Source organism: Branchiostoma lanceolatum, chromosome 16 (assembly GCF_035083965.1).
Source record: "Branchiostoma lanceolatum isolate klBraLanc5 chromosome 16, klBraLanc5.hap2, whole genome shotgun sequence".
NCBI classification, from domain to species: domain Eukaryota; kingdom Metazoa; phylum Chordata; class Leptocardii; order Amphioxiformes; family Branchiostomatidae; genus Branchiostoma; species Branchiostoma lanceolatum.
Window position 1 is genome coordinate 9,837,009 of NC_089737.1, and position 27,472 is coordinate 9,864,480.

The 27,472-nt window shown below is 37.2% G+C and overlaps 1 protein-coding gene across 10 annotated transcripts in view; it reads right to left on the reverse strand.

Moving 5' to 3' along the window:
• The window catches only part of LOC136422086 (SH3 and multiple ankyrin repeat domains protein 3-like), a 105,577-nt gene that overhangs the window by 68,729 nt on the left and 9,376 nt on the right, over positions 1-27,472 (reverse strand). For 8 of the 10 annotated variants that reach the window (XM_066409732.1, XM_066409731.1, XM_066409733.1 and 5 more), the window contains exons 3-4: positions 4,860-5,053; positions 3,764-3,835 (exon numbers count right to left, since the gene is read on the reverse strand). In XM_066409732.1, the coding sequence (XP_066265829.1) occupies positions 3,764-3,835; positions 4,860-4,952 (165 nt within the window). In that variant the 5' untranslated portion in view covers positions 4,953-5,053. Of the gene's footprint in view, positions 1-3,763; positions 3,836-4,859; positions 5,054-9,005; positions 9,024-14,102; positions 14,121-27,472 lie in introns of those variants that run through there. The other 2 variants (XM_066409728.1, XM_066409727.1) reach the window with 2 other exon arrangements.

Sequence of the window (27,472 nt, forward strand, 5' to 3'; positions counted from 1 at the left end):
CATAAAGAAAGGTGATAGACAAGGGCAAAATAGAAGAAAAAATTTTTTTTAAATGAAATAATCATAGAAAAGGCTTCCTCTCAAGTTCTTGTTATGCGGGTGTAGCAGGCAAAAATATACCACTGGCCAGAACGTACCCAGGTACATTCTTACCAGGGGTATATACTGGCCTGCTACACCTGTACACAAAGTTGTGTATCATTTACAAACGTACCTCCATAAGGCCACACCATTTTAATTTCTTGGTTTAATAACGGAATTTAAAAAAGATGCTAGATTGGAAAATCAACATGAAAACAGAATCTCAGAGGAAAGTTTATACTTTGGTGCACACCCCGGCCTTCTGTTTTAATAAAAATCTGTTAACCAAGAAATTAAATTGGTGTGGCCTAAGATAGAACTATACTTCACTGCATATTTCTTTGTTTGCTGACAATATTTCTTGAAGTAACTTCAGAGAACTGTAAGTTGGCCTTTATGATTATATATAGTTGAAGAAATATCGGAAATCCTGAGCTAATTTTTTCCTTGGATTGGATGCCTGATTGGTTGATATTGCCATCAAGACTTCCCACTGTTCAATCTCAATTGAATCAAAGAGTTTTAATACCTACATCACATGTTTGGTAGCTTGACACATGAAGAGAGCAGGGTTTAATGTCTAAATGTCATCAGGACCAGAATTACCTATCAACTGGAATGGGTGAACATTAACATTAAGTTAAACAGACCATGTCCTGAATGGTGGTGAAATTGGTGAGGTAATCATGTTCAGAATCCTGCATTTTGGTGCATTACAATTATATAACACCATGTTTCAAAAAGTTGTGTTTTCGATGTGTCAAATACATGTAATGCTGACGGATCACTGAATGCTTAATATAAATCAATGCCAGTATTTGTGTCATATTTGTGTAACTCATTTGTCAGAAAAATCTTGGCATTACCCAATTATGCCTTTTATAAGGTCTAGCCTTTAATCCAATTATGACAATGTACACAAAATGTATTTTAGCTAATTAGTATTTATCTAGAGCTTTTCCAAAAGTTTCATGTATTTTCAAGCTTTAACAAAATTTAGTTAAAAGTCAGGTAAATCCCATCTCAAAACAACATTTTTACAATTTAGCAAAACTTGTGAATACGTTTGCTTTGAGATTGAAAATTATATATGATTCTCCATGCAAAGATGACAATCTACTGCTCAAAAAAGACAATTGTTTAGGTCCAGGTCTGGACCTATACTAAAAACACTGTACATGTACATGAACACAAAATGTACCTGTACCTGAATCATTTAAAGGAATTTCGTAAATATCAATTTAGCAGTGCTTCAATCCCAGCCCTGTAAGAACCACTTCCCTGACCCCAGCACTGGTTATCTATACATCCTTATCAGTGATGACATGACATAATACCCCATTAAGTCAGTCCATGGGAAATACACGCCTGTCCATTAGGCCAGGGTGCTACCAAGGTCAGGGCCTGGCCGGTCATCTATTATCTATTACTGTCCAGTGGAAAGGACTTAACAAACGGATGGGAGGACAGGAATAGCCTCCTCATCAATTCTACTCATTAAGGACTGGGATAGCTCAAAACTGTGCCAAGGCATTATATAGCACACGGCTGTCTACAGCTTGAAATGTTCTATTCCCTGTCTCTCATTGTTTGTGAACCTCTGATGTTGATTTTTTTTAATGTTAAATCTGTCGTTTTAAGCTTATAAACTACATCTTCATCAATTTCATGTCATAAAGTTCCAATTTTCTAGATGGATGAAAGATGAAATTTTTGTCTGTTCCAACAATCAAACCCTGCCATGAGACAGGTCCTGGAGACAGCCCTAGTACAGCATGCACTATAAGCTAGTTTACAGTAAGAAGTGTCACATATGCAGTGTGAAGGAATGTGGGTAGTATGACTTGTCAAACTTGAAGGCCGATGTACCAAAAAATGTATGGTGGGGGGGGGGGGTGTTCACATTATTTTTGGCACTGTATTACCTACATTTGTACAATGCATCACACTGCGCATGCACAATTCAAATCATGAAACACATGCAGGTTATTGTTCTTCCATAGTACTATCTTAATAAGACGTTTTCACTTTAACTTCAAACTGTTCATTTATGTTTTAACCTAAATAATCGTAACCATCTGAAACCGTTAATACATTAAACTATGTACTTTTTTTAGTGAGAAAAATCAAAGACAGTTGCATGCTTATGACATGCAGACAGAATGAAGGTCAATCTCACCATTTCCCTCTACAACAGGAGCACCATGGGAGCAGAAACAGGACAGCAGGGAATAAGGTAACAAATATGAACATCTATGTTAGGGTGTGCTATAAATCTCCAAGCAGATGTTAGGTAAAATATTACGAAGTTTCTCTTCTCAGACAGCCACTACACAATGTATATGAACTCCAGTCACTCCAAAGTCCAAACATGATTCTTTACCCCAATATCTGCTTGGAGATTACTTTGCTATATCAAGAACTACATTATACAGTTGTACCTACATATGACTGTATATTAACAGGACATGTACACAAAACAAAAACAATTTGAAATCTTTGAGCTATTTCTAGGATTGGGTGGTAGCTTAGGGCATATGAATGGAGTGCACGTGGACAGTGGTACCCAATGTGTCATGCTTTGAAAAGCTGGATTTTTACAATTTCTTTTTGTTGTTGTTGCTGCAAAATGTATTCAAACTCTATAGTGGCATCCATTATGACATAGTGACAGTACATGTAACACTTGCATTTGTATATTGTACATTCATCTGTGACATTTAGACGAAAAACAAGTAACATCGTGTAACACTTGAACATTGATTCTATTGAGTCTCCACAAAAAAACTTACACTTCACAGTATGAAGTGCACATGTGCAGTGTGGGTAATATGTCAATGTTGAAGGCCCCAAATACTTCATAAGTAATGGCCAGCCAGTGGCCTTGACCTTTGACATATTACCCACAATGCACCATACTGCACATGTGCACTTCAAACCTTGAACTAGCTTATTCCCCCAAAAAATGTTCAAAACAACTCCTTGCTTCAGCTAGGTGAGACCTTGCGTCGTTTCGGTCCAGATTCTGAGACCCTGTCATTACTTGAGATGATGAAGGGCCAGCGTAGACAGATGGGAGGTGATGACTAGATTTACTGCCACTAATGACCCTTGTCTTCTTAATGACAGTACTTAAGGTGTCTTGAGTACCAATCACTGTGTCTAAGGATTCACAAGGTGTGAACCTGTTTCCACAGCAGATCAATCATCATGAAATTGTCTGACTTTCTATAAAAGAGATAAATTATCGTGACCAGTCTCCAATATTGTTACAATATGTAAGCAAGCATCTCTGAAAAATTAAGAATTAACTTTTTATCAAAATATCCTTTTGGCATGCACCAAGATTTCAAAACGTAGTAAAACTAATCACTTGACCAAATGCTCATAACCACTGCTGTCTTACTACTATAAATCTAGAAACATTCTTCACTGTAGTTTTATTTTTGTAGTAACCTCTACACTACAAAATCATGACACTGGAAAGACACATTTCCAATATAATGATATATTATATTACAGAATATTGTTAGACAGAATCTAAAAACTGCAAAAACCTCTTTTATCCTTCCTAGCAAGAAATAAACCACAGTGAAAGTAACTACATTTACAGTATCTCAATGACTCATTCTCACCCTTATACAGCGTTGACGTTTTTACGCACAGTGAGAACCGTACTTACCCTATCTAACTGTGTCAGGACCATCTGCTTGGCCGCCCACACTGTGTCGTCAGTCCGGAAACGGAAGCACTTCTGCAGGACACAAGAAGGGCAGGGTTCTTATAACTTCTCTCAACTACTGCCAAATCATAGACTACATCTCTGCAAATGTTACTAACTTAAAGGCTCCTGGTGGGCCTTGCTTAAGACTAGAACTGGCAAACGGACAACAGTGTTTCCTATGGGTGTTTCTTAGGCCCACTTTTCTCTAGACAGCAATAGCTTTTTTGGAGTGACCAAAAATGGATTTGTGCGACCCTTGTTTTTTCATTATTCGAATATGATGCACAATGTAAAAGTAGGATTTAAAGACGTGAGGGATCTGTCAAACTTTTGGTCACTTGTTGTTCACATCCTTTACTGGAAAGAGGACTTTATCCTGAATTCCCTACACAAAGAATTATGCTAAAGTAAAGGAAAGCATGACATGAAATGTGGTCAGCTCGCTACGAATTAAGTAAATTATAACTTACTAATACAAGACAACTTTCCCCACAAATTACGAGAAATCAAAATAGCTTGCCCAAGCAAGCGAGCCTTAGGCATTCAAGGCAAACAAAATGTATGTCGTACAAAGCTCAGCCATGCTGTTTTGCAAAAGGCTATCTTAGTGTCTACGATACTTGTTGGCAGTTGGTTCTCTCACAATCAGCTCGAAATTCAACGACATCAAATTGTACGACGGTCTACGATGAATGTGACCGTGCCATAACAGAAAAGGGTATGCAGGCTTAATGTTTAAAAACAGTATTAGCCCAACTCACCTCATATAAGGGCTTATAAGGAAATAAGATCCTCAGTTAACTGAAGGGATAACCTTAAAGAATCATAAATAAGATACAGGGGTTCATCTAAATCAGGAAAGAGGGGCGCTGCGCCCTCTTGTTTCAGTCCAGTGCCCCCTTGTAGAATTCAGATTTTAGCTTAATATCCAGCATACAGCCTTCACTCAACAACTGATTCTTCCATAAATACATAGAATTCGCTCCCTCCCCTGTGTGTGCTCACCCTTATTCAATTTTTGTAGAAAAACCCCTGAGATGAATAAGAATCTCACCTGAATGTGTCTGTCCGGTATGGCCACCCTGACCAACACTGTGTTCTCCCCCCCATCGTCCAGCGCCCCGTGTATGGGCTCTGTCGTTCCCATCTTTGTTTGTTTTACTCCAGCGTTACGTTTAGTTTGTGCGGACACAAATAGCTGACGTCTGAGGTCTCCTCGAAGAACTAATCATCGTAGCATTCATCGGTCTGCAAAACACATAAAAAAACAGAAGTGCTATAGGTTAATACCAAGAATACTACATGTGTAATACACACACACAGAAAAAAGCAGATGTTGAAAATCAACTTATAACTTTTGACATGTTACTTCCCTATGTTTAGCCTTCTTTCTGTACATCTGATCTTTACTTCTTGGAATGTGTGAATAAAACAGAAGTGGGATATGTTAGTAAACAGAAAAAAAGCAGACGTAATCAAAATCTAGTTAAATTTTAAAAAGACTTCCCCACATTTTTCCTGAAAAGAGAACCTTACCTGAAGAAAGAGTTTCTTTTGCCCATTTCCTTTACATCTGATCTTAACAATAGTAGTTCTTGAAATGTTGCTTCTTAATTACACAGGAAAGAAAGCAGACGTAATCAGAATTAACTTAACTTTTGTAAAGACTTCCCTGCATTTCTGCTGATAAGAGAGCCTTATCTAAAGTAAAGGAAGACTTCCTCTTGCTTTCTTACAACTACATTTGATCTTTAGTTCTTGAAATGTTGCTTCTTTCCTCTTGTTGTATGTATGTACAAAGGTTACACGCATGTGTGACTCTTGGGAGGTCTTTGGAAATAAATCAAGATAGAACAAACAATGGCCAGCATGAGTTCCTTCTCACATTTCTGTTATTCAATCATATTAACAACTTAGAAATATTTCAAATATATACATGTAGTCAAGCCTCCCCAAGAAGACTGATCAGGGAACGGATAAAATCTGGTCTATATATGGACAGGTGTCACTACAGACAGGGTTCTTAATCATTTAATGCTTTTGTCAATGGAAAAAATTATCTTAAGAACCACCAAAAAGTGGTCATCACACTGGCCAGGTGTTCCTAACGTAGAGGTGGTCACTTTATCTGCAGTTTATCTGGAACCTTGTACAAATGATGGGTAAATTTTGGAAGACGAAGCTCTACAATGTCCGCCATATGTAAGATGTTATCAGGATTTGCCCGACCTTGCCAGGGGTAAGATGACAGTAACATTGTTGTGTCAACGAATTCTTGACTCTTCCTGACGGTTTTTAAGTCGTCCCTTCCTGTTGAGATGACAACTCTTTATTTCCTCCTGCTTTGGGCATTACATCACGTCTGAACTTTTGTGCCGTCTTTTTTGCGAAAAAAACGTGGGGAGGGAGTATCGCCATGCCCAATGCTAAATTCAGGAAGGCAGTGGCTATGTGATGTTAAAATCTGCAGGCTGGCTTTGTGTTGCCCTACATGTGAATTCAGGTGCCTATTAGTATTACACTTAAATGAGTATATATGTACAGTAGAATGTAACAATTATACCGTATAGGTTAGATTTAAATGATTCATCTACGAATTACATGGAAATAAAATAGCTCTACGTAAAAGAGCATGCAAGTCTTCGTTTAGGTGTACATCACAAGTGATGGTAGAGTTACTGTACTTTGTTACTAAAGCATTGTAGCATATTGCCTGTTGAAACCATCAATGGTACTTCGCTGATCTTGAATTTCAAAACCTAAGCACTTACACAAGGTAATCAGATACCCTTGGCATTCTTCAGCTTATCTTGAAGATAACAGACTTTTGATCGGAACAAAATCTGAACTCAAGTCTCACGAAACCTATTCCAGTTCTTAGACTGTCATACATCCATAAAGCTATATATTAATAGCCTTGAGGAAAACAGTAAGACCAGCCTACAGTATGATTTAATAGCAAGGCGATGAGCTGTTCATAAACCATAAAATTGGTGAGGAGAGCTGTACACTGTAAATTTTGAAATTTATTTTTGGTACAAATTTATTTACGGTATGAATATATCTCATTTGTATGACTACTGTACAACAGAATTGTTTCATCCATGAATTCAAAACAATGCAAAAGCCTCTTTTTTCCTGCTACCACAAAATAAAACTACTGCAAAAGTTTTATGATTTGCAGCAACAAAATGGCTTATAAAAGTCATACATCTGTATTCATGTACAACACTAATGCTTACTTTTCACGCATATCTGCCATTAACACAAATATATAGGCCACTTTGACTCCAATGTTAATGAAAATGCAATCTATGTGTGCAGTAGTATATTAGGAAAGTGCTGAAACCAACATTTTCTCAATTTATGACTGTTCTATACATGCATGATACTTTTGATAGGCCATATAATAACCAACAGGAGTAATTTCAAAATCTGTCATATATCATGTTGATACATTTATATCGCAGTATGCATATTTCATTTGAGTACCCCAAAGAAGCCAACATAACTGTGCATCTATATTCACAGCTATGAACATTGTCAATATTGCAAATCTAAAAATATGAACATTCACCCGTCTAATATTTCATAGAGGTGTGCTAATAACCATATTCCAATGAGTAATAACTTCTCCATTCCAAAATTCAACTTGCATATTACCATTCTCAGGTCATAAAACATATACTGATATTCTATCCGTGCTCCGTTAGTTATATCTTAATAAAAAGACTACATTGGGACCAATATACCATAATTATGTAGTTAAATATTTCAATTCTAGAACTCAAATTAAGAAGATAGTTTATTTTTCTGGAAGAATGCTATATTTTCTATGTTAGGAAACCAAGCTACACTGTAAGTTGCCTCAGGATACAACTACTAAATCCTATACTAGATTACCTGATAACACACCCTCAGTGTTGCTGTTCTTAGGACTGAGAAAACAGTTTGTGACCTTGACATTGCAAGTAGATATGGTAGCGATGTATCTATTTGGAGACTGCCTACAAATCGGCTGTTTCCCATCTACTGAAGTGTCTAAAATGATATGAAAATCCTGCTCAACTACATGTAATCCACAATGCATTGTTCAGTTTTTCAGTTCAAAAAACAGATATTTTACATAAGTCCCAGCAAAAATAAATGAATTTACAGTACAGTGACCATACAATTTCACTGCACTACTCCAAAGCTGAAAGCTGAGCAAATGCTTTATACAAGAAAATTTGCAGTTTCTTCAAGAACTTAAACTCTGCCTCACTGAACTTTACTATGGCAAATATAAGTAAGTTTAGGGACACTGTGTTTTCCTAAATTTAAGCCATTCAGGATTGCAAAAATATCAACAAATAAATCAAAACATTATCATAGTAAACAGAATAACAAGGTTGTGTAAAACAATTATGCTCTTCCAATGAACAAACAATTTATCGACTTCTATTGATGGTAGAATGATAAGTTAATTAGATTTCCAACAATTGGCTCAGAAATGAGAAATTATCTAATAACATTAGAAATGTAATCAAATGAAAAAGAATAGATAGGATAAAACAATTAAGTTTATAAGGTGATTATATATGGCTGGAGTTTCCTCAATGTAATTGGATGTCCAGGAATACAATGCTATCTAAAATTACAAAAGAAATAGTTGTTTATGCTATTTCATATTCATAGTAATCATACTGAGATGTTTTCAGTTTGCAATACTATTATAGTAAAATTTGGATCATCTACTACAATAATCATCCAACATGTATATAAATTCATAAAAATAATCAGATGAAGATTGCTATGCTATAAAAACATATCATCATCATCTCAAAATCTTTTTTCAACACTGTCAAAATCAGTCTGCTTTGTATATTCAAAATAATATCACTGAAAAATGCGAAGAATATCTTTATACTAAAATCAATTCTATGAAGACATCCTTCCAAAATTAAACCTGAACCCCAAATAGCAGTGGTAAAAATAACATCCACTCTTGCAATCACTGTCAAATACAGTACTTCATTCAATCCCTATAACAAGTACTCTTACATTAGACATACCACAATCATATAATAATAATCATACCTGTACTTTCACTTTTACTATAGAAAAATACATTAGCTAATAACAATAGTTTTGATAAAAATTCAGTGATAGGAGAATGCACTGAACAAAGGATGCCAAATAGATAACCTGTTTAACTTACATATCATAGTACAGCAATCCCTTTGTCCTACTGAACTGCCATCTCGTGAACAGGGGCGATATTTCACTGAAACTATGCACTGAATAAATCTAGGCACACCAACAGACATGGTGTCATGAATAATTAATGAGGACCATGAATGAAATCAACCCAGGGGCCAATGAGAAGAAGCCATATCGAAGGGAGGGGGCTTTTCCAGACACTCAGTGACTCAGAGAGAGATCTTTAAAAAATTCCTCCGAACTGAGGTGTATTGTTAGAGACAGACCACTTCAAGTAACCTTGAGAGTTAAGTAGGGGGAAAAATCTTGCTTGACGCAATTACGGTAAATCTTGAAATATTGATGCACTGTGAAATCTTAACCCAAAAAAACATGCCTTTCCATTGTATCACTACAGAACTATAGAGTTGGTTAAATTAACCTCGAAATGAAAACATTGCAAAATCACCTTTCCCCTCCTACTGCCAAATTAAGTCCCTACAAAAATAAACATATTTACGGTAGTCTAATCTCTAACTAGACAAAGAAAAAAGAACCAATGTCGGTTAGGATAAAATGTTTTGTACTAGGATAGGATGTAAGCTTATCCAGTACACAGTACATGTAAAAATCAACAACAAGGCACCAAAGAAAGAAAACATGAATAAAGATCAGTGACATAATAACGCAAGCTTACCTCCTATTGTTTGCTTTCAACAAAGCACAGGTAAGTCCTGACAATGTGGCAGCAAATTGTAACACTACTGTCCACACCTTAGCCATCGAACCACAGTCTCTGTTTAAAAGTATGGAGTTATATAGGGGCCAGCTACTTGCATGAAATTTGTATTAAGAGAACTCAAGCAGAAAGTATTTTCTATTACTCTATTTGGGAATCCAATACTGCAGGGGCCAAGGTCTGATGCACCGAGGATAAAGCAATTTGTCTTGGGGTTAAGAAGTTACCTTACTGAGCATATACATGTCCCAAGACATCTTGACCATATAAAGACATAAGTTAAAGCCGTCATCTTCGATTGAAGTGAAGCATGATGCTTTTTCAAGTAGCTAGTGGTAGTGCAATGCGGCTTCCCTATGGCTCGCATTTTTAGCCAAGCACACTGGGTCATCCCTACTCTTCTCGATATGTGCAGAAGTTTCACGCTTGAGGCTTACACCTGAAGCTCCCTCATACACCGCTTTACGTCACCATCCAAAATAACAAATGCAATCCCTTACAACGTGTCCAAGCTGGGAACGTCCCTGGGATCTAACCCATGCCCACGGATCCTTAGAATTTCATCACTATGGCAGAGAAGGGACTTCTTAATCAAAATTCATCCAAATAATTTCAAGTCAAAATATGATATGCTGAAATGTGCTTGTTTGAAATTTTGTAAGTTCAACAACAAGTTTAGTGTGATGTTTTGCAGGTGACTATTTTTCTGATCATGACAGTTTTAGATGGGAGCCACATTTTGGAATTCTGAAAGCTATATCCTAAGGAATGCCAAGGTAGCCTGTTAATTACAAACAATACCTGAATCAAAAGTCTTCTAATACTTTGCAACTAGACACAGGTTTTTGGCCTACAGCTCCGGATTATATGCAATACTTTCATGGAATCATCTTACTGAAACTACGAAAACACAACAGATAACAATTACAAAGATAATGAGAAAATAAGGTGGGAATGTTTAGAATTAATTGGCAGACATTTTTCCTTTTTTTGAAGAATCCAAGATTCAAAACATACATCGATGTAAACTTTAAATTTCATGATGCTACACTAGACAAGGTACTCTAACTTTTCCTGAGAAGTTGATTGATTAAGAAAATAGAAATAAGAAATCTAGAATATGCATTTTTTCACTAACATCAATAAAAAATCCGTCTCAAGTTAGGGAATGTTTCAAATTCAAGTTAGGGCACCCCCCCCCCCATTACATGTGTACATGTGAAGAATGTACAATACCCCATGCTCAGTGTATAGGGGGGATGATGGTATTGGCGCAGGCGCCTAGACCCTACGGTGACAGAGCTCAAGAATAAACAGGGCATTAAAACATTGAAAGCCTTTCTTGGTGGGCTTTTTGGTGAACTCTTGGCAAGTCTGGAGTGGGTATGACAGTTCAGACTTCATAATTTTAGAATTTGTTGACAAAAACGACCTTTCTTCATCTTTTTGTCTTCTGGACCCCCGGGAGATAGTGTGATGGTCGCGAGCAGGCCCTTATAAGGGAAATGGACTGACTCAAGTGCTCTCGCTCGGGGGGTGTTTCCCCAGAGACTAGCCGTATAGAAGTTCTCGTAATTCTGATAGATGACAGTCTACAGAACTGGTAAAATTTGAGGGTAAGTTTTCTTGGTCAGGATCTTTGGTTCCTAATATAATGACACCTAATTTCTGTCAACTTCCCCATAGGGATGCATGTATTATTGGCCCAAATTGGAATGCCCTAATCCCCCCTATATATACTAAGAGCAAGACCACATCTGGTTTGCTTCCAAATTAGCATGGCATTGGCCTACGACCTATGGGTTCCCATGGTCAACCCACAAGAGCAAAGATCATAAATCATAACATAAACTTTTATTTAGCGGCTACAACATTGCTATGAATGATTGGCACTGACTTTTATATCTTCTTTTTGACAGATACCTACACGCAGATACATTAGAGTTTTATCCAAATCTTTAGCTTGGATGAAATACAAAATCACTTACAAGTACATGTAGATGTCAATCTGAATGCACTACAACAAGGTGGTCTTCTGGTTAGGGTTGTTGACCTAGAATCTACAGGTCCGGGGTTAGAATCCCTAGCAGGCCCCAATTTGTGCCCTTGAAACCTATTTCTTCACTGGACTCAGGTGTAAATGAGTACCAGGCTTCAGATAGGGACAACCTCTTGGATGAGAATCGTAAAGCCGGAAGCCCTGTGTTTGGGGAGGGCCACACAATTATTGAAAAGAGTAGGGGTCTGTTCCGGTGTAAGTGGATCAAACCTTACAATCCGGTCTTAGGCAGCTTGTACCTACTGTACAAAACTGGTGGTACACCTAAAGGCAATATATCGGCCATACAAAACAAACAAAAACAAACGAAAAGATGATATGTCCCCATCACAAATTACACTCTATGCTTCGTCTTACTATGACATACTACATGTAAATTTGACGTACGTATTTTCAAGAATAACAACATATCATAAATTGTGAAATCTTCTACATTAAACTGCATACAAAAACCTCTTTCACCTCCTTCCCACAATGATATATGAACTTGATGTTGGGTCACTCCTAACAGTCCTAGGTAGTTGCCAAGGAAAATGTTCCCACGAAATAGGTCTAATAATATAGGCCCTCCTCTCTACATAGTGTTTCTGACCTTAGATGCACTGATACCCTGGCCAGTTACTGTACAGTAGCAAATTTTTGTGAAGAAATTTAGTCACATTTTTCATACATACTAGATACTGTCAAATAGAAAATTTCAATAATTATAACTACTGGCATAACCATAAACCTATAAACATTTACCAATTTGATGAACTAAACAGTAAATGATATGAAATACAAAAATACTGTCACAGTGATATTAAATGGTATGAAGTAATAAGAGATATCACAGTAAATATCTTTCTGCCATGCTGTGACCTGAATGTCACGTCATACAACGTGGTGCCAGCTTTATCAAACTGTCATTCTTGAGCGTCAGTTTTATGTATCAAGTCTGAAGGCACGGTGAGTAGTTACTATGCACGTCCACACTCCTTATAGGTTTTAATTACAGCGAGCTGTAATAAAGTATCATACTGAATATTATCCAAGTATGTGTTTACTGTCGACTCATTTACTTTTGCGGTGGTGGTAGTAGCAGTAGTGGTAGTAGAAGGGAAAATGAGCTTTTTGCAGTATTTTAAATTTGTGGTTGAAACAATTTTGCTGTTAATGTTAAGTAGTAATTATATCAGAAATTCATATCTGTGGTATCAAAATTCATAGCGGAGAGGTCACCACAAAAACAAAATCACTGCAAACGTTTGAAGATTTACAGTAGGCATGGCCACACCCTTTATACAATGTAGCTCATCACTGCAATTAAGTATCACATTGTCATAAACATACAAAACACATTGATGACTAAGTCATAAATATAAGATTACTTCATCATTCTATCCGCATGTCTCTCACTCTTCAAGCTCATATGATTACTAACAGCCAAAAAATTATTAAAAAGTACTAAAGAAATGAAACTGTACTTAGATCCTTACCCAACTACATTTCTACACATTCACCTTTGTGTATGTATTTCACCTGTAAAAACAGAATTTCTTTACCTTTAACAGAAGACAGTGGTAAAGACAATGTCCTGTGATTGTATAATTTCTAGTTCCACAAATGACCTACAAACTTTATAGCCAGGGAAGTCCTGTGGAGTTGTTTTGATTTACGACTTCCTAACCCTCAGGATACAGGCGAGGAAAATGTGATATCTGGTACACTACAAAACATGGGTGTGGTACAACATGTACAACATGAGGTCATCATGATTGTAGCAACATGAACACACCCTCTTCACATCACGAACACACCCTCTTAATGTTTCGAACACACCCTTAAGATTAAGGCTTTTCTAAATCTCCAAATCATCCTACAGCACTAGTGCATACAACTGAGGGGAAAGACACTCTATTTGCTCTCCAAGCAGATGTTGGGGTGAAAAATCATAACATTTTCTGACCAGGTTTCTGTAAATTTATCTTCTAAGAAAAGCCTGCTGGTCAGAAATTGTTACAGTTTTGTCACCACACATCTGCTTGGAAAACAATATTTTGCATGTTATTACATGTACAAGTAATAAAAACATACCAGCAAATTTACTCATAACAATACTGTAAATTTAGTTAGGTTTGCAGCACCTAAATTTTGCAGTATGGTGAAAACACACGAGTTCCAAGTATCTTTGAGTTTGTGGTTGAAACAATAGCAATACAATGGAAATGCCAGTGCCTATTTGCTAGTTTGCAGTGACTACAAAATAATGTGAGGTTAAAACTGCTGCACATATTTCATGACTTACAGTACTATAACACAAAATGTAGGGAACAAACCTTGTGAGATCACTGCAACCATGTGACAAGACCCCCTGACAAAGTGCAGTCCATACCCAACATTATCCTATCATATTCTCCTCATCCTCCCATAGGGACCTACAACACCATACACGTGCTCTGGAAATCTGTTAGGAGCAAACTAGATTATGCAATTTCACAGGGACTCGCTTAGGAAATTAAAAACCGAATAATAAAATAGAAGCAAATTTCATGATACACATAATACTTACGAATGTATCTGCAAAAGAGAAGCATTGGGACAGCATGCGTTCCAACCTTACCGCACAATATTCTCCATCAATCACAATTTAACACACCCCTACAAAAGCAGGTGGTACGGTCTACTGGAACAGAGGTCGACCAATGAAAACATTCTTTACTGCTCTCTAGCCTTCTCCTTGGTACCCCCTACCCCAAACACTGGGTCCTTATATAAAGAGCTTGCCCTACTTTCGGTTGGTTACACCAAAAAGACCCCAACAAGGATGATTGGTACTTTGGTGTGATGTGTCTTACAACGATTGGTCAGATAACGATGACATTAACGATTGGAACCTATTCATGTTAACTAGGTCATATCAAAGGAAGGGAAACATATCTATTACATAATGTGGATATAGGAATCTTTCTCTTTTATTCTTTTGACGTTTTGTCATCCTCAATTGAGGTGAAAACATGATGCTTTTGCAAGTACATGTAGCATGTGGTTTCGCTACGGCTTACATTTTTGGCCAAGCACACCGGGTCACCCCTACTCTTCTCGATAAGTGTGTTGGATTCTTTCACGTGCAGAGGTTTGATGCCTAAAGCTTCCTCATACACCTCCAGCATTACGTCACCATCCAAAATGATACATGCAATCCTTTACAATGTCCGAGCTTGGGCTGACTCTGGCCATGGGATCTAATCCACACTCACGGATCCACTGTATTTGATCAATCTGGCAAAGCAGCAGGATCGCTTTCCATTTATGCCACAAGGACATGTACATTTGTATCAATAGGGTTATAAAATTGCTGATGTACATGACATTGTACATGTATCAACCACTAAAATCAAGCATTGCAAAGATACTTGAAAGTTGGAGGAGCAAAGCACCAGACTAGGTGATGATCTACACTCTCTGGGTACTAAAATGGCCGTCCAGACACATTCAATCAATATCGGCACCTTCGCTCCATAAAACTTCACATTACAGACCTGAGTAGTGGTCCGTATGTCCGTAATAATGTCACACATTGCCCGGAGTTCTAGACCGCTTTACGATACCATTATGCCATTGAAGTCTTTGCAGAAATGCCAAGTTTCAATCAGTGCTGTCGCCAGGACCCGTCCCTCCATCCTGGGACGGAAACTTGCTTGTTGTGACGGACAAAAATTTCACTCTAACTATTCAAAAATCTGAACTTCATAAGATGAAATTGATGAAAATGTATTTTCGTAAGCTTAAAATAACAGATTTAACAACTGAAATTAACAATATGGGCTCCCAAACAATGAGTGGGATGGAAAAAAGATTTAGCGGTGGAGAGAGCCCTGGTTTTGATTGCAATGATGGACTCATAACTTGTGAGGAAGATTATTTCATACTACGGTACCAGTATTCACTTTTCTGTCATAAATTCTGTTCCAAAACATAATTCTTATGGCATTATCAAAATAATGTCTGCTTTATATGACCGTGACCCTCTATTCAGCATGCCTTTGACCTGACCTTGACTTCAAGTGACAATAATTATATGTTCATTCTTCCCTGTCTCTACCCTATTTAATTACTGATTCTGTATTCTGAGACACAGTCAGCATTTTGTAACGAACTCGGAATTGGTTCATCATAAAAAAGAACGTAGCATTGTAAATCTGCCAATGAAATATACAGTATTCAAACTGGTGATATTATACACAATATACTGTTCGTTATTGTGGGATTGTATTGTATGTTACCATGGCAACCATTGGTCAAGGGTCAATCTGCGTGGCCGATTCACATGCTCTAGTTAGCACCCTCTCCATTGGATTACATAATGTATGGAACATATATTTCTTACACTTCAATTTTCATCTTCCACAAGAACTTTATTGATATCAAAACAAAATATGATTTTGTACATATTGTACATAATGCCTGTGCAGGAAAGAAGAATGTGTTGCTAGCGATCATCCACTCAAAATAACAGATGTTAAGCTTAGTGCTCTGAGGGAAAACTCATTGACTGGTACATGTACATGTAATCTTATAGAGTACAAGAGAACATATTAGTAGTCAATCTGTACCTTTATACGGTAATCTGTCAAATTAGCCCAAGGCTTGCGTAATCTACCAACCTACATATAAAAAAAAATCACTCAATTTGAGCAAATTATAATTTAGTATCATATTCCAGGGCTCGAAATACTGGGTGCATGTGCACTTTTGTGAACCCAAAATTGGAGCCATGCACCGTCTTGGGACGTATAACGGGGGTCCCGTGCTCGAGGAGGTGCCTCGAACACGTTAAACAGCCTCATTACCCTACACATTGGGTACCTGCCTGTGGCACTGGCTGCAAATACACCTGATATATACACTGTACATGTACATGTATACAGCTACTAATTTTGGACTAATGGTGCACGGGTGCATCTAGATATTTGTACAGTATGGTTATGTATGTATGTAAAGGTACTATTGTATCTTTTCCGTCCCACTTATTGTTTGCGAGCCAATGTTATCAATTTTCGTCATTCTAAGCTTATTAAAATATACTTTCAAGCCATGAACTTCAGATATTTGGAAATTGGCCCGACAGGCAAATTTCCGTCCTGGGATGGAGAGACGGGTCCTGGCGACAGCCATGATTCGTTATCAAATATCAGTTCATAAATGATAAAGAATATACATGTACACTACCTACTCTCACACAAAACCTAAGACCTATATCCTATTTAGGAGTGCTTGCCATCTTACCAGTAGGTAGATATCCAGCAGTGATATCAGTTCAACCAAGACTGATTACACAGAGAGGTTTCCATAAAACAGGAAATAGAGCAGAAAATTGAGTTGGGTACAGGCCAGATTAGAAACATTCCCAGCACTACAGCAAGAGTCAGCCTTGATTAATGGCACAAGGGTTTCAAAATCGATTTGTTGTACCACATCACTCACACATGAAGTTTGGGGAATTTGAAATTCAGAGTGGGTTTATACAAAAGTTGTTGGAATCAACACAGGGCTGTGTGAGGGGAGCTTTGGGCTGCTCAAGTGAAGTTTACCTGCTAGAAAACGCTACTTGAGTGACCTAGGGTTCTCCTTGCACAGTCCTGACTCCTGAGTCGACTCCAAGTCGTTCCAAAAATGTGTGTGTAAATCGGGCCTCAGTGTCTTTGGGAGCTTTCTGGACAGCTACTTATTTCGATCACTTAATTGCTTTGAAGTTTGATACAACCTACGTTGTAACTAACATAGCAACTACATGTATAGCTTACTTACTTGCTTATGTCGAGACTGGAAGGTCTCAAGTCGAGATGGCAGTCCATGTATAGACAAGACTGCTAATGTCTTTAATAAAGTCTACAATGTCCTGTAAGATTACTGTAAATCATGAAACTTTTGCAGTGGTTTTATTTTTACATTTATGGTAACTTCTCACCTCAAATTCATGATATTGCAAATGTATATTCCCCATATGAGTGAGTGAGTGAGTGAGTGATATTTCCGATATTGTTTCAACTGTGACTTTAAACCACAGCAAAAAAACTCTTTTTCTCTCTTACTGCGAAATAAAACCACTGGGAAGGTAAATAATCTTACTGTAACAGTATAGCAGGAGATACCTATTAACCAGTGGTATTTGGTTAATCAAACCATGAGATAATTGATTACACACACACTCAGCACTAGTATTTGTCATGCCTTCTAGTCTGCATCCCATCATTTATCAAAAGTAGAAACATGGTTGGTAAAATGGCAGGATAGGACTATCGCAGTCATGGCTGTTTAACACATGACATTGTCTTTCAACAGTTCCAATATCTAAGGTTCAAGCCACTGCACATGATTGGTTGATTGGATTGATTGGATGACTTGTCCTCCTCTCTAATTGGTCAGATAGCTTCCTGTCTGATATTCAAGCTGTTGCAAATCTTGTAACATGATTGGTTGATTTAATTCAATGACTTTTCCTCCTCTCTAATTGGTCAGATGACTTCTTGCCAAAAGAGTTTACTGTTCAACGATTGGTTGATTTGATTGATTGGTTGACTTGTCTACCTCTCTAATTGGTCAGATGACTTTCTGTCAAAAGACTTCACTGCTCACTGAGATAAATACAGGTTCTGTCATAGTGTAAAAAATTGGTCTTCCTAAATTCTGGAGGCCAGAGTAGACTCAAGAATCTTAGGACAAATAAACTGTCTTTATTTTTCACATCTGAGAAAAAAGGCATTCTTACAAAATAGCCAAATTTTTCAACATTTTCTTGCTATCGCCTATTCCTATATGTAATTTACAATTTTACTTCTTTTACTTTGTTTTCAGCTACATGTAGATGTTTACCAGTTGACTTACATTTTGTATATTTTGTTGCTATGGATGAAAATCTAATCTTTTAAAAGGCACTGTTGCTTTCAAGATTAAACATTAATATTATGTCCACCAAAAATATCAATTTACTTGACCACCCAACATCTCTCTAGCAGACATCACTGACCAACTGCGTTTTTCTGTCCGACCTTCTAAATTGAAATCCAAGCTTCTCTGGCACAGCCAGACCTAACACAGAACATGGAACCACCAGCTGGGATCTCACCACTTGTGTCAGCTGCTCAAATATACAGGGCACAAACTCCCACTTGTCTTGTGAACAATAGGGATGAAATACAAGACCATACCAACATGGGGTAACCTGTGGACAAGGGGCCAAGTGGGGTGTTTAGGGGTAAACAAGTCCTTGAGAAAATACACAAGAAAGAAGAAATTTTTAAACAAATCAGCAGGGTAAAAATGGAAATGCTAGGGTGTATACTAACCTTAGCATTACTTGTACATGTACACGTGTATCCTTTTCACACCATTGCCAAAATCTTATCAACTGTGTTCATCTGTGAGTGAGACTGTCAAATAGGAAATGAGTCCTTTCTATACCCTTCTAGGCTTTGGCTACATGCCAAGAAAGTAGCATCATGGTAACTAGTAGTAGTGCACTGGTTCGCATACAACTACTGCATTTATTAGATAATAATTAAGACAAGTTTTTCATAAGGATATACAAAGTACATGTAACTATAAAAAATTGGTTTGAAACATATCAAATAAAAGACGCCCAAATCTAGAATCCTTTTTTTTCTGAGTTCTAGAGCTATCTTTTACACAAAATTCACGACCATAGTATGTTTAGAACATAAGATATGAAGACCAGAAATTTCGCTGCAATACCAAAGAAAGCCACCAGGAAGCCCATAATTGCCCTTTCTTGTCCTAACGTCTTAGAACATTGACAACTTCTTAAAATTGCATTCATGTGCATTGTACTCATTGATTAGAATTTGTGGAATTTTCAAATTTTTTTTAAATGAAATTCACTACAGGCCCTGCTCCGAGGCTTTGCCAAAAAGAATACATGCATGTTAATGAATTTGGTATCAAATTAGACTGTTAGAAGTGTAACAAAGGTGTGTGAACTTCCCCTGACCCCTAGCAGTAAGACCAAGATGTTTTGTTTTATCTCTGAGGAGGGTTTTTATGGACAGACAGCAGTCTGTTATCAGCATTACTTATCACTACTTCTGTATCTGGTAATAATTACTGGTAATGGGGTGTAAATTAATGGGGAAACCAGATATGGGTCATGTAAGATAACCTACTCACCTTGTTCTACAACTCTTGGGAAAATGTTTTCGTACTGTAAATTCCTAAATTTTTGCAGGGAATTCATTACACATTGGGAGCTGAGATTTTTGCAATGATTCAAATTCACTAACTATGAAAAAAAATCCTTAATTGTTTTGATTCAATAAAAAAAAAGTAATTGCTGTAATTCTTCAAATTTACACGGTGGCTTTATGTTCTGGTTTTCATGGTGACCGCTTTACTGCAGACTTCAAATCGGTGTTTCCATTACTGTATAGTATGAGACTAGCCCTACCACAAACTTGAACCGCTGTGAACGCTACCCTACTGCGAAATTAAATCAATGCAAATTTAAAGCTTTTTACAGTACCCCTTGAAAAGATTTGTTTGGAGATGTTTCAAATGTTAAAATAGATGTTTTTCCCAGAAAACCCCCTGTAGTGTCAGTCATGTCAGTATCTCTATCTAACAGATTAGTCCGAGATGTCATCCCTGTCATCTTACATGATGTAAATCCCGTCCCCATGTTGACAGTGACCCAGTAAACTATTTACCGGGATTGTTTGTTGTCAACGCCACACAGATCAAGTTCCCTCACATGTGATGGGTGAAATGTCACGGGAACTCGGAATATGCTTTTATCCAGTATTGTATTAATATCCAAGCAGATGTAGAACTGGGCTCTTTCTCAGTGTATCAATCTTGTAATTTTTTACAACTTTTAGGGGAAAGAAAGATAATGCCTTCCAATAGAAAAAAGTACAAAAAAGCCTTTCAAAATGTGTAATACACAGACCTGGACCCTACATTATAAATCATTTTATAAATTCCTTTACTTGTGGATATAGTTTTATTTCACTCAAGGAGAAAAAAATAAGGTTTTGTGTTGTGTTTTACATTCACGGTTGAAAGAATTCTGTAGTACAGTGGCAATACAATTAAAAATTCGCAGTGAGGAGGTCACTGCAAAAAAACTGTGAAAAAAATGTTGCAAACATGAAGATTTACCTTAAGCAGTGGAAAGATGGAAAAATAAGAATCTTTTCCTGGGGGGATTTCTCCTGAATATTCTTGCTGTTAGGAGCTGCAAATCTTTAAGAACTTTGCATGTGAAACTGACTAATAAGGAACAACGACACACTGTGTGGGCTTGTGTTGTTCCTGACAGAATTGTTTGTATTTCCTTGTCAGAACCAGTGATGTAGCAGTCAGCCTGGTGCCAGGGTGTTGACAGTTGTGGTTGGTTAGTAAACAGATCAACCCTCTTCAGATGTGTGTAGAGGTGCTTTTAAACACACAGCATTGACAGGATGATCAACAAGACTGAGGGTGCTTTTCTTTACATAAATGATCAGGTTTCCATCTTCTGTGAACTTTTGTGATAACCCCTGATCCAATTATATTGATAGAATAGTAAAAGAAAAGCAGTTAAATTGATTTATTAAATCTGCTAATTCCCTTTGGAAGCCTGCATGACCTTTTTAGTAAGGCTAAACTTTCCTTAAAAACTTTCTATTACTTGCAGGGAAATTCTTAGCTACCAGTATTTAACTTCATCTGATTCGTAGTGAGCTAGCATAAAACATACATGTATCAGCATCTTCCACAATTCAGTGTTATGACTTATGTGTATTCAGTCCACCTGAACTTAGCTTAAGTGTTGTGGGGACACATGGACCCCCATAGAGCACTCTAAGGATTTTTAAAAAGTTCCTACCAATGTATTTGTACCCCTACCCTTTGTTATACAACTGTATAACTTTTAAAATAGAATTCCAACATTTAATTTGCATTTCTTATTTTCTAGTTTCTAGTTGACTGTACAGAAGTAGCTATTCTTTATCAGTTGGATCAATAAATCTTCCTCTATAATTAACAAATCATGCATATTCATTTCGGTTTAAAGATAGGTGTCCTGTAGATTGTTCCCCTGGACAGAACCAGGATCAATACCTGTGACTAACCATTTCATCAATAACACTCTCCTGTCTCCTGACTTTACAATCACCCTGGGCTGCACCACCATCTGGTGCCGGCTTCTATTTCTGGTGCTTCATTCACACGTTTAACAACTGCGATAAATTCTCAGATGCCGTTTTTACGCCAAAACGTCTAGCAGGGTCTGAATGGGGGGTCCCGACAACACTTAACGCTAAATTCAGCAGAAATTCCTACACATCATCCTAAAACCAAGGAAGAAAATTACGAAAAATTTGGTCACATCACTACAAATCATGTGAATAAGGCCGTTTTCCCTATAAATTACGGGAAATAAAAAGAGGCTGCCAACCTACATCCGGCCCAACGCCGTACCGAAAAGAGCATGCAGGCCCTCTTCTAGAGACACCCAATACAAATATATGTTTATCTACAATTACAAGTTGTTTACAGGTATTAGGATGTTTACCTTCAGCTAATTGATTTTGTTGATAGCGAGTTTAACAAATGGTTTTAGTGGCAGTTCTCTGTAATAGGATTCTTGCTCAGAATACTGTAAATCTTGAAAGGTATGCAGTGGTTTTATTTTTGCGATTTTTACAGTAACCTCTCCACTACAACAATACATCTCCAACGTATTACTACCGTATTACAGAACAAATTCAACCGCGAATTCAAAACATTTTTTCCTGTGAAATAAAACCATGGCGAAAATAAACGAGTTTTACAGTTGAATCTAAAGTAAAGGTAAAGCAGTCAACCTCAACTGAGGTGAAGCATGATGCTTTCTCAAGTACCTGTACGGTAAATACCTGTATATACCTTGTAATTGAGGATAATTTTCTTAACCCCACCAAGGTCTAACAGTGATGATCATATTTCAACCAAATGATTGTCTGTGACGTTTTCTGACATCTATCCCTCAAACATCTATCCCTCAAAGCCAGTAGTACATGTACACCTCAAGCAAAATGATCTTCTGTGCCTTTACAAAAGCTGTGCATTGGACAATACTTAGTCTTGGCACAATGCCTTTTCCTATTGTATAATTTGAGACATTTGAAGCCCACTGGGTCAGTGCTCTTTTGGCGGGTCTGTTTAGTTGTTGACCTCTTCATTAACCCTTGTGTAGATGAAGTTACTAAAGCAAACCATGAGGGTTAAAAGTTCTTCTCTCACGGGATTAGAACTGTTTTCTTGCCAAGAAACCCTCCCACAATACAGTATACCATTTCCAGCAGTGTGTTAGCACTGGCTAGTAAATTTCTCTAGCACATGTTGGTGCTAAAGTTTTAGAAGCTGGAAAAATAATCTGTCTACAGTAAATGTTGAAATGTTTGCATTGGTTTTATTCTCGCCACTTTGCAATGGCCTCCTACTATACAATCATGACACTGTGTGCTTTGACTAATAATAATATTGCTGTACTATAAAATTATGTCAGCCACACACATTACAATATCAATCAGTTGGTTGGTAAGTTTTTGCAATCTTGTCTTTTTTCCTGAATCTTACAATTGTAATCTAAATGAAGGAACGAAGACATTTTACATAAGATAATAAACTTCACTTTGAATACATCCTCATATCAATATCAATATCAGTAATTTGGTTCGTAAATTTTTTCAATCTTGTCTTTTTTCCTGCATCTTACAAATTTTACATACAATAATAAATTTCACTTTGATTATATCCTCAGATTCAATGTCAAAGTTCTACTCCGTATTTCAGTGACCACCCACAAAATCCTTAGTCAAAGAAGCATTCATTTTCTACATACCTACCACAGTAGGAAATAGTTGTAGGGTCAGCCCATGTGAACAGAGTACTGTACTATTTCTGGCCTGACCACACAAGGAAAATGTTTCGCAGTATAAACATTCACAAATGGCAGGTATTTAACAAACAGGAAACCAAGTTGGTAGCCTGTCTGTCAGTGGTCTGCGAACAAATGGACATAACCTTAAACCGCCTGCACGCCCTTTTTCGAAGAACAGGATCAGCCATTTTGATTCAACGTATTTCGTAGGCGGACCAGTGTAAATCAACATAGAGCGAAACTAAGTACAGCATAATTGGCGCCTGAATGTAGCATAAGGAAAAGCCAGCCAGTCGAATTTAATGAGTTTACATGTAGTGTAGAGCGTTGACGGTACCACTCCCCATGCAGGCCCCCTAAAAGTACAATGTACGACAGTATCACCCCACCCCCATACAGGGCCCTAGAAGTACAATTTCTTGAATTATTATATAGCTATATATATGCATGTACAATTAAATCATAGATAGAAAAGACATTGACTAACATTACGGTTACTTGATGACGAGGTTTAAATTTGTAAAGGCCCTTTGTAGCCATATCGATCAGACAACAACCATTACTTTTAGGATCAGGAAGTGCTATCAATCCGATGATATCTTATTACAAAATCAATAACAATGATGGTGTCTTCTGACAAGATAATACTACCATGCCCTGGTGTCATCACTTAGTATAATAAAGATATTACATGTACATATAGTAAACATATTTCTTTACTGTCACATAATATAATTGTGACACTAGTACTTTAAATTCAATGTTTGTAAAATTTGGCCTCAAGCTTCTTACCTTTGCCTAGAAGCTAGGTTATGTTTTTGGTAGGGTAACAGTGTTTTGTTGTAACCCAAGAACCTTTTATAAAAATTGGTTGCTATCAGAAAAAAATGATTGGATTTCGGGCCCCTGGCTGCTTTCCTTGGTACTGCAGCAGAACCATTTTTTTGTTTCTCATTTCCTACCACATGAACTAGAACATAATCAATTACATGCTACTGAATACTGTTATCATAGTATAGATTCTTTCAAAACACTACTGCACGTTACATACATGTATTACCAATTCAGTACTTCCAGAATTGTACTATGAACATGCAGATACATGTACTGTACATGTAACTACAAGCATATACTGTATATTTGAAGATTTTATCACCCATAATGTTGAGGGTGGGAGGGTTTACAGAATGGTAAGTTGTAAAACATGCCGTCCTGATAATTGGAACTTTGTAGCAATTAGTGCCGAGTGAATGGCCCAGATGTAAAGTATTGATCCCAAGACTAGCCTGTCTGGGTGGTACAAGGTACGAATGCACAACGTCATGCTGTCTGGGTTTTTCAGCTGAAAAATCAAGTAACGGAAGTTTTAAACTCTGTTGTTACACTGTGTGAGATTATACTGTAAAAATTTTACTTATTTTCGCGGTGATCTTACAGCTGTAATTTCGTGATAGAAATTAACTTGAATGGACGAATTTGAGCCACACAAACTGTCTGTCACCAAACACATCCGTAAAAAAAAGAATATAACACGTTAGAACGACTTTCCCCAAGCCCGGTTTGATACATCTAAGAAAGCTTTCTCCACTATCCTTAATACTCACTGAAAGATGACGCGGAAGTAGCGTCTTACCGTTAATACTAATAGGTCCAACCTATATATATATACACAAAACACGGGTCTTGAAGATAGACCTTTCAATTATTCAGAATGGATTTGTATAAAAGATGAGTTGCTGTCATGCAGTAAACTCAAAATTGAACTTTCACATTTGAAATGGGAAAGTTTTTGTACTCATTTAGAATAGCTCTTGTATGGATACTGTACATTTTAAAATGTTTGTGGTGGTCTTAATTTTTGGGGCGACCTCTCTACTATGATTCAAGACCCCATAATTCAAATATATTACTACTGTAGGACAGAATTGCTTCAAACGCAAACACACTGCAAAAATCTCCACTCCCCCTCTAACACAAATACAGATACCACGAAATGAAGACCCTGCAAAAATAAATGAACTTACAGTACACACAAAAGGTGACACAAATTTTAATTCTTCCCCCTTTATGTTTAACCCTTATCCTGCCGACCTAAGGTAAAACTGATAGACAAATTTGGTACAGGGATGAGCCCTCAGCAGGAAAAGCCAAAGGGTTAAGACATGACCTGGTTTCCTACAACTTTATACAAACAAGACTTTGTGTTATATTTGCTTTTTGCACAGCTTGTTATTTCACAAGCCACTGATAAGTCACACCTGCTAAAAGAGCAGTTTCACCTATCCTACACAAACACATGGAGGTACCAAACCTTTGTAACCTACTGAGGAGCTACAGTAGTTGGTACAAATGTAGATACAAAATGTAATATGGCAAGTTCTAACTGGAAATAAGTTGCAGTCAGTCCCAAAGTGTACAAGATTATTCACAAGTTAGTCTTGTATTGTTAGCAAACAATAGTGGGCAGCTACGGCTGAGTATATTACTAATTGGTGTTATCATTATCATTCATTAAGTATAAGTCATTAATACTGTATAAGCAGATGTTGGTAGGCAAAATCATAACGTTTTTCTAGCTCCCCATAAATTCATGTTTTCAAAATTGATATATTCAAGGGGTTTCATGTTTGCTGTTTTCGATATGACTTCTCTATCTACTGCAAAACAATAACAGCAAATAATACTGACTTTCTGTCAGCAATGTACATGTATACTGTGACCCTATAGCTAAACACAGTCACAGTCCTTTCCCCTAAAGCTATATCAAGTCCCCACGAATCTTATAAATGGATTTATAATTGTATATTTTCCATGTGCAAAACTTGACTGAGAATACAACACATACCTGTATGTGTGCGGTACAGTAAGTCCATTTCGCAAGCGCCACACAAGATTTCTCCACATCCAAAATGGTGGGGCGACAACCTAATTAGCCAGACTATAATAAGAGGTGCTGCTTACATAAGTTACATTCCTGGCTATGTGGGGGAGATCTCAAGGTCGGGTCACAACCTTTACAGGAGTTATCCTGACATGAACCATGACGTGTACCAAGAGGTCAACTTTTGTACCTTCCTTCTGTCTGTATAATTATGACATACCTTTCTTTATGATGATGATAATAATGACGATTATCATCAGTGAACAAAGTGAATGACTATTGGGACAATCATGATTTTACAGATAAACTTTGAACAGAATACGTAAAACAAAAACAAACATTGCTACATAACAATCAATAAATACATGTATTTGGTTAGCATTTGAAACTCTGTCATACAGTAAATGTAGATACCATATACTAATATAGAGTTTGTTCATTCAGACCCTTGTAGTGCCTAGTGGCACATAGGGCAGCAAGTTTCCTTGCTGTCTCAGTAGCAGGGTATATTTTTGAAGGGAGGGGTTGCTAGCTCCTCCAAAATAGGACCACCATTTTACGTCCCTTCCGAAAGACAGTGCAGCCCTAACCGAAAGGTCCTGACCCCCGGACTCAATATAGAGAGGATACAATGTATATACTGTTGTCCTTTTCTATTCATATTCATGACCAAATAAAGTCTGTACATCCTAAACTATATGCCAGGCCTATACTATCCTGTTTGGCAAAGGTTCTGTATACATTACTTCCAAGGCAAAATTGATTTGGCAACATTCGTACCCTGCCCAACTGTTTACTCAGTACATGCCTGAAGACCTTTGCATAGGTACAGGTTACTATAAATATGTCACTATAACATAAAGATAAGGATACAAAAATCAATATGTTTATAGCTTATTTGT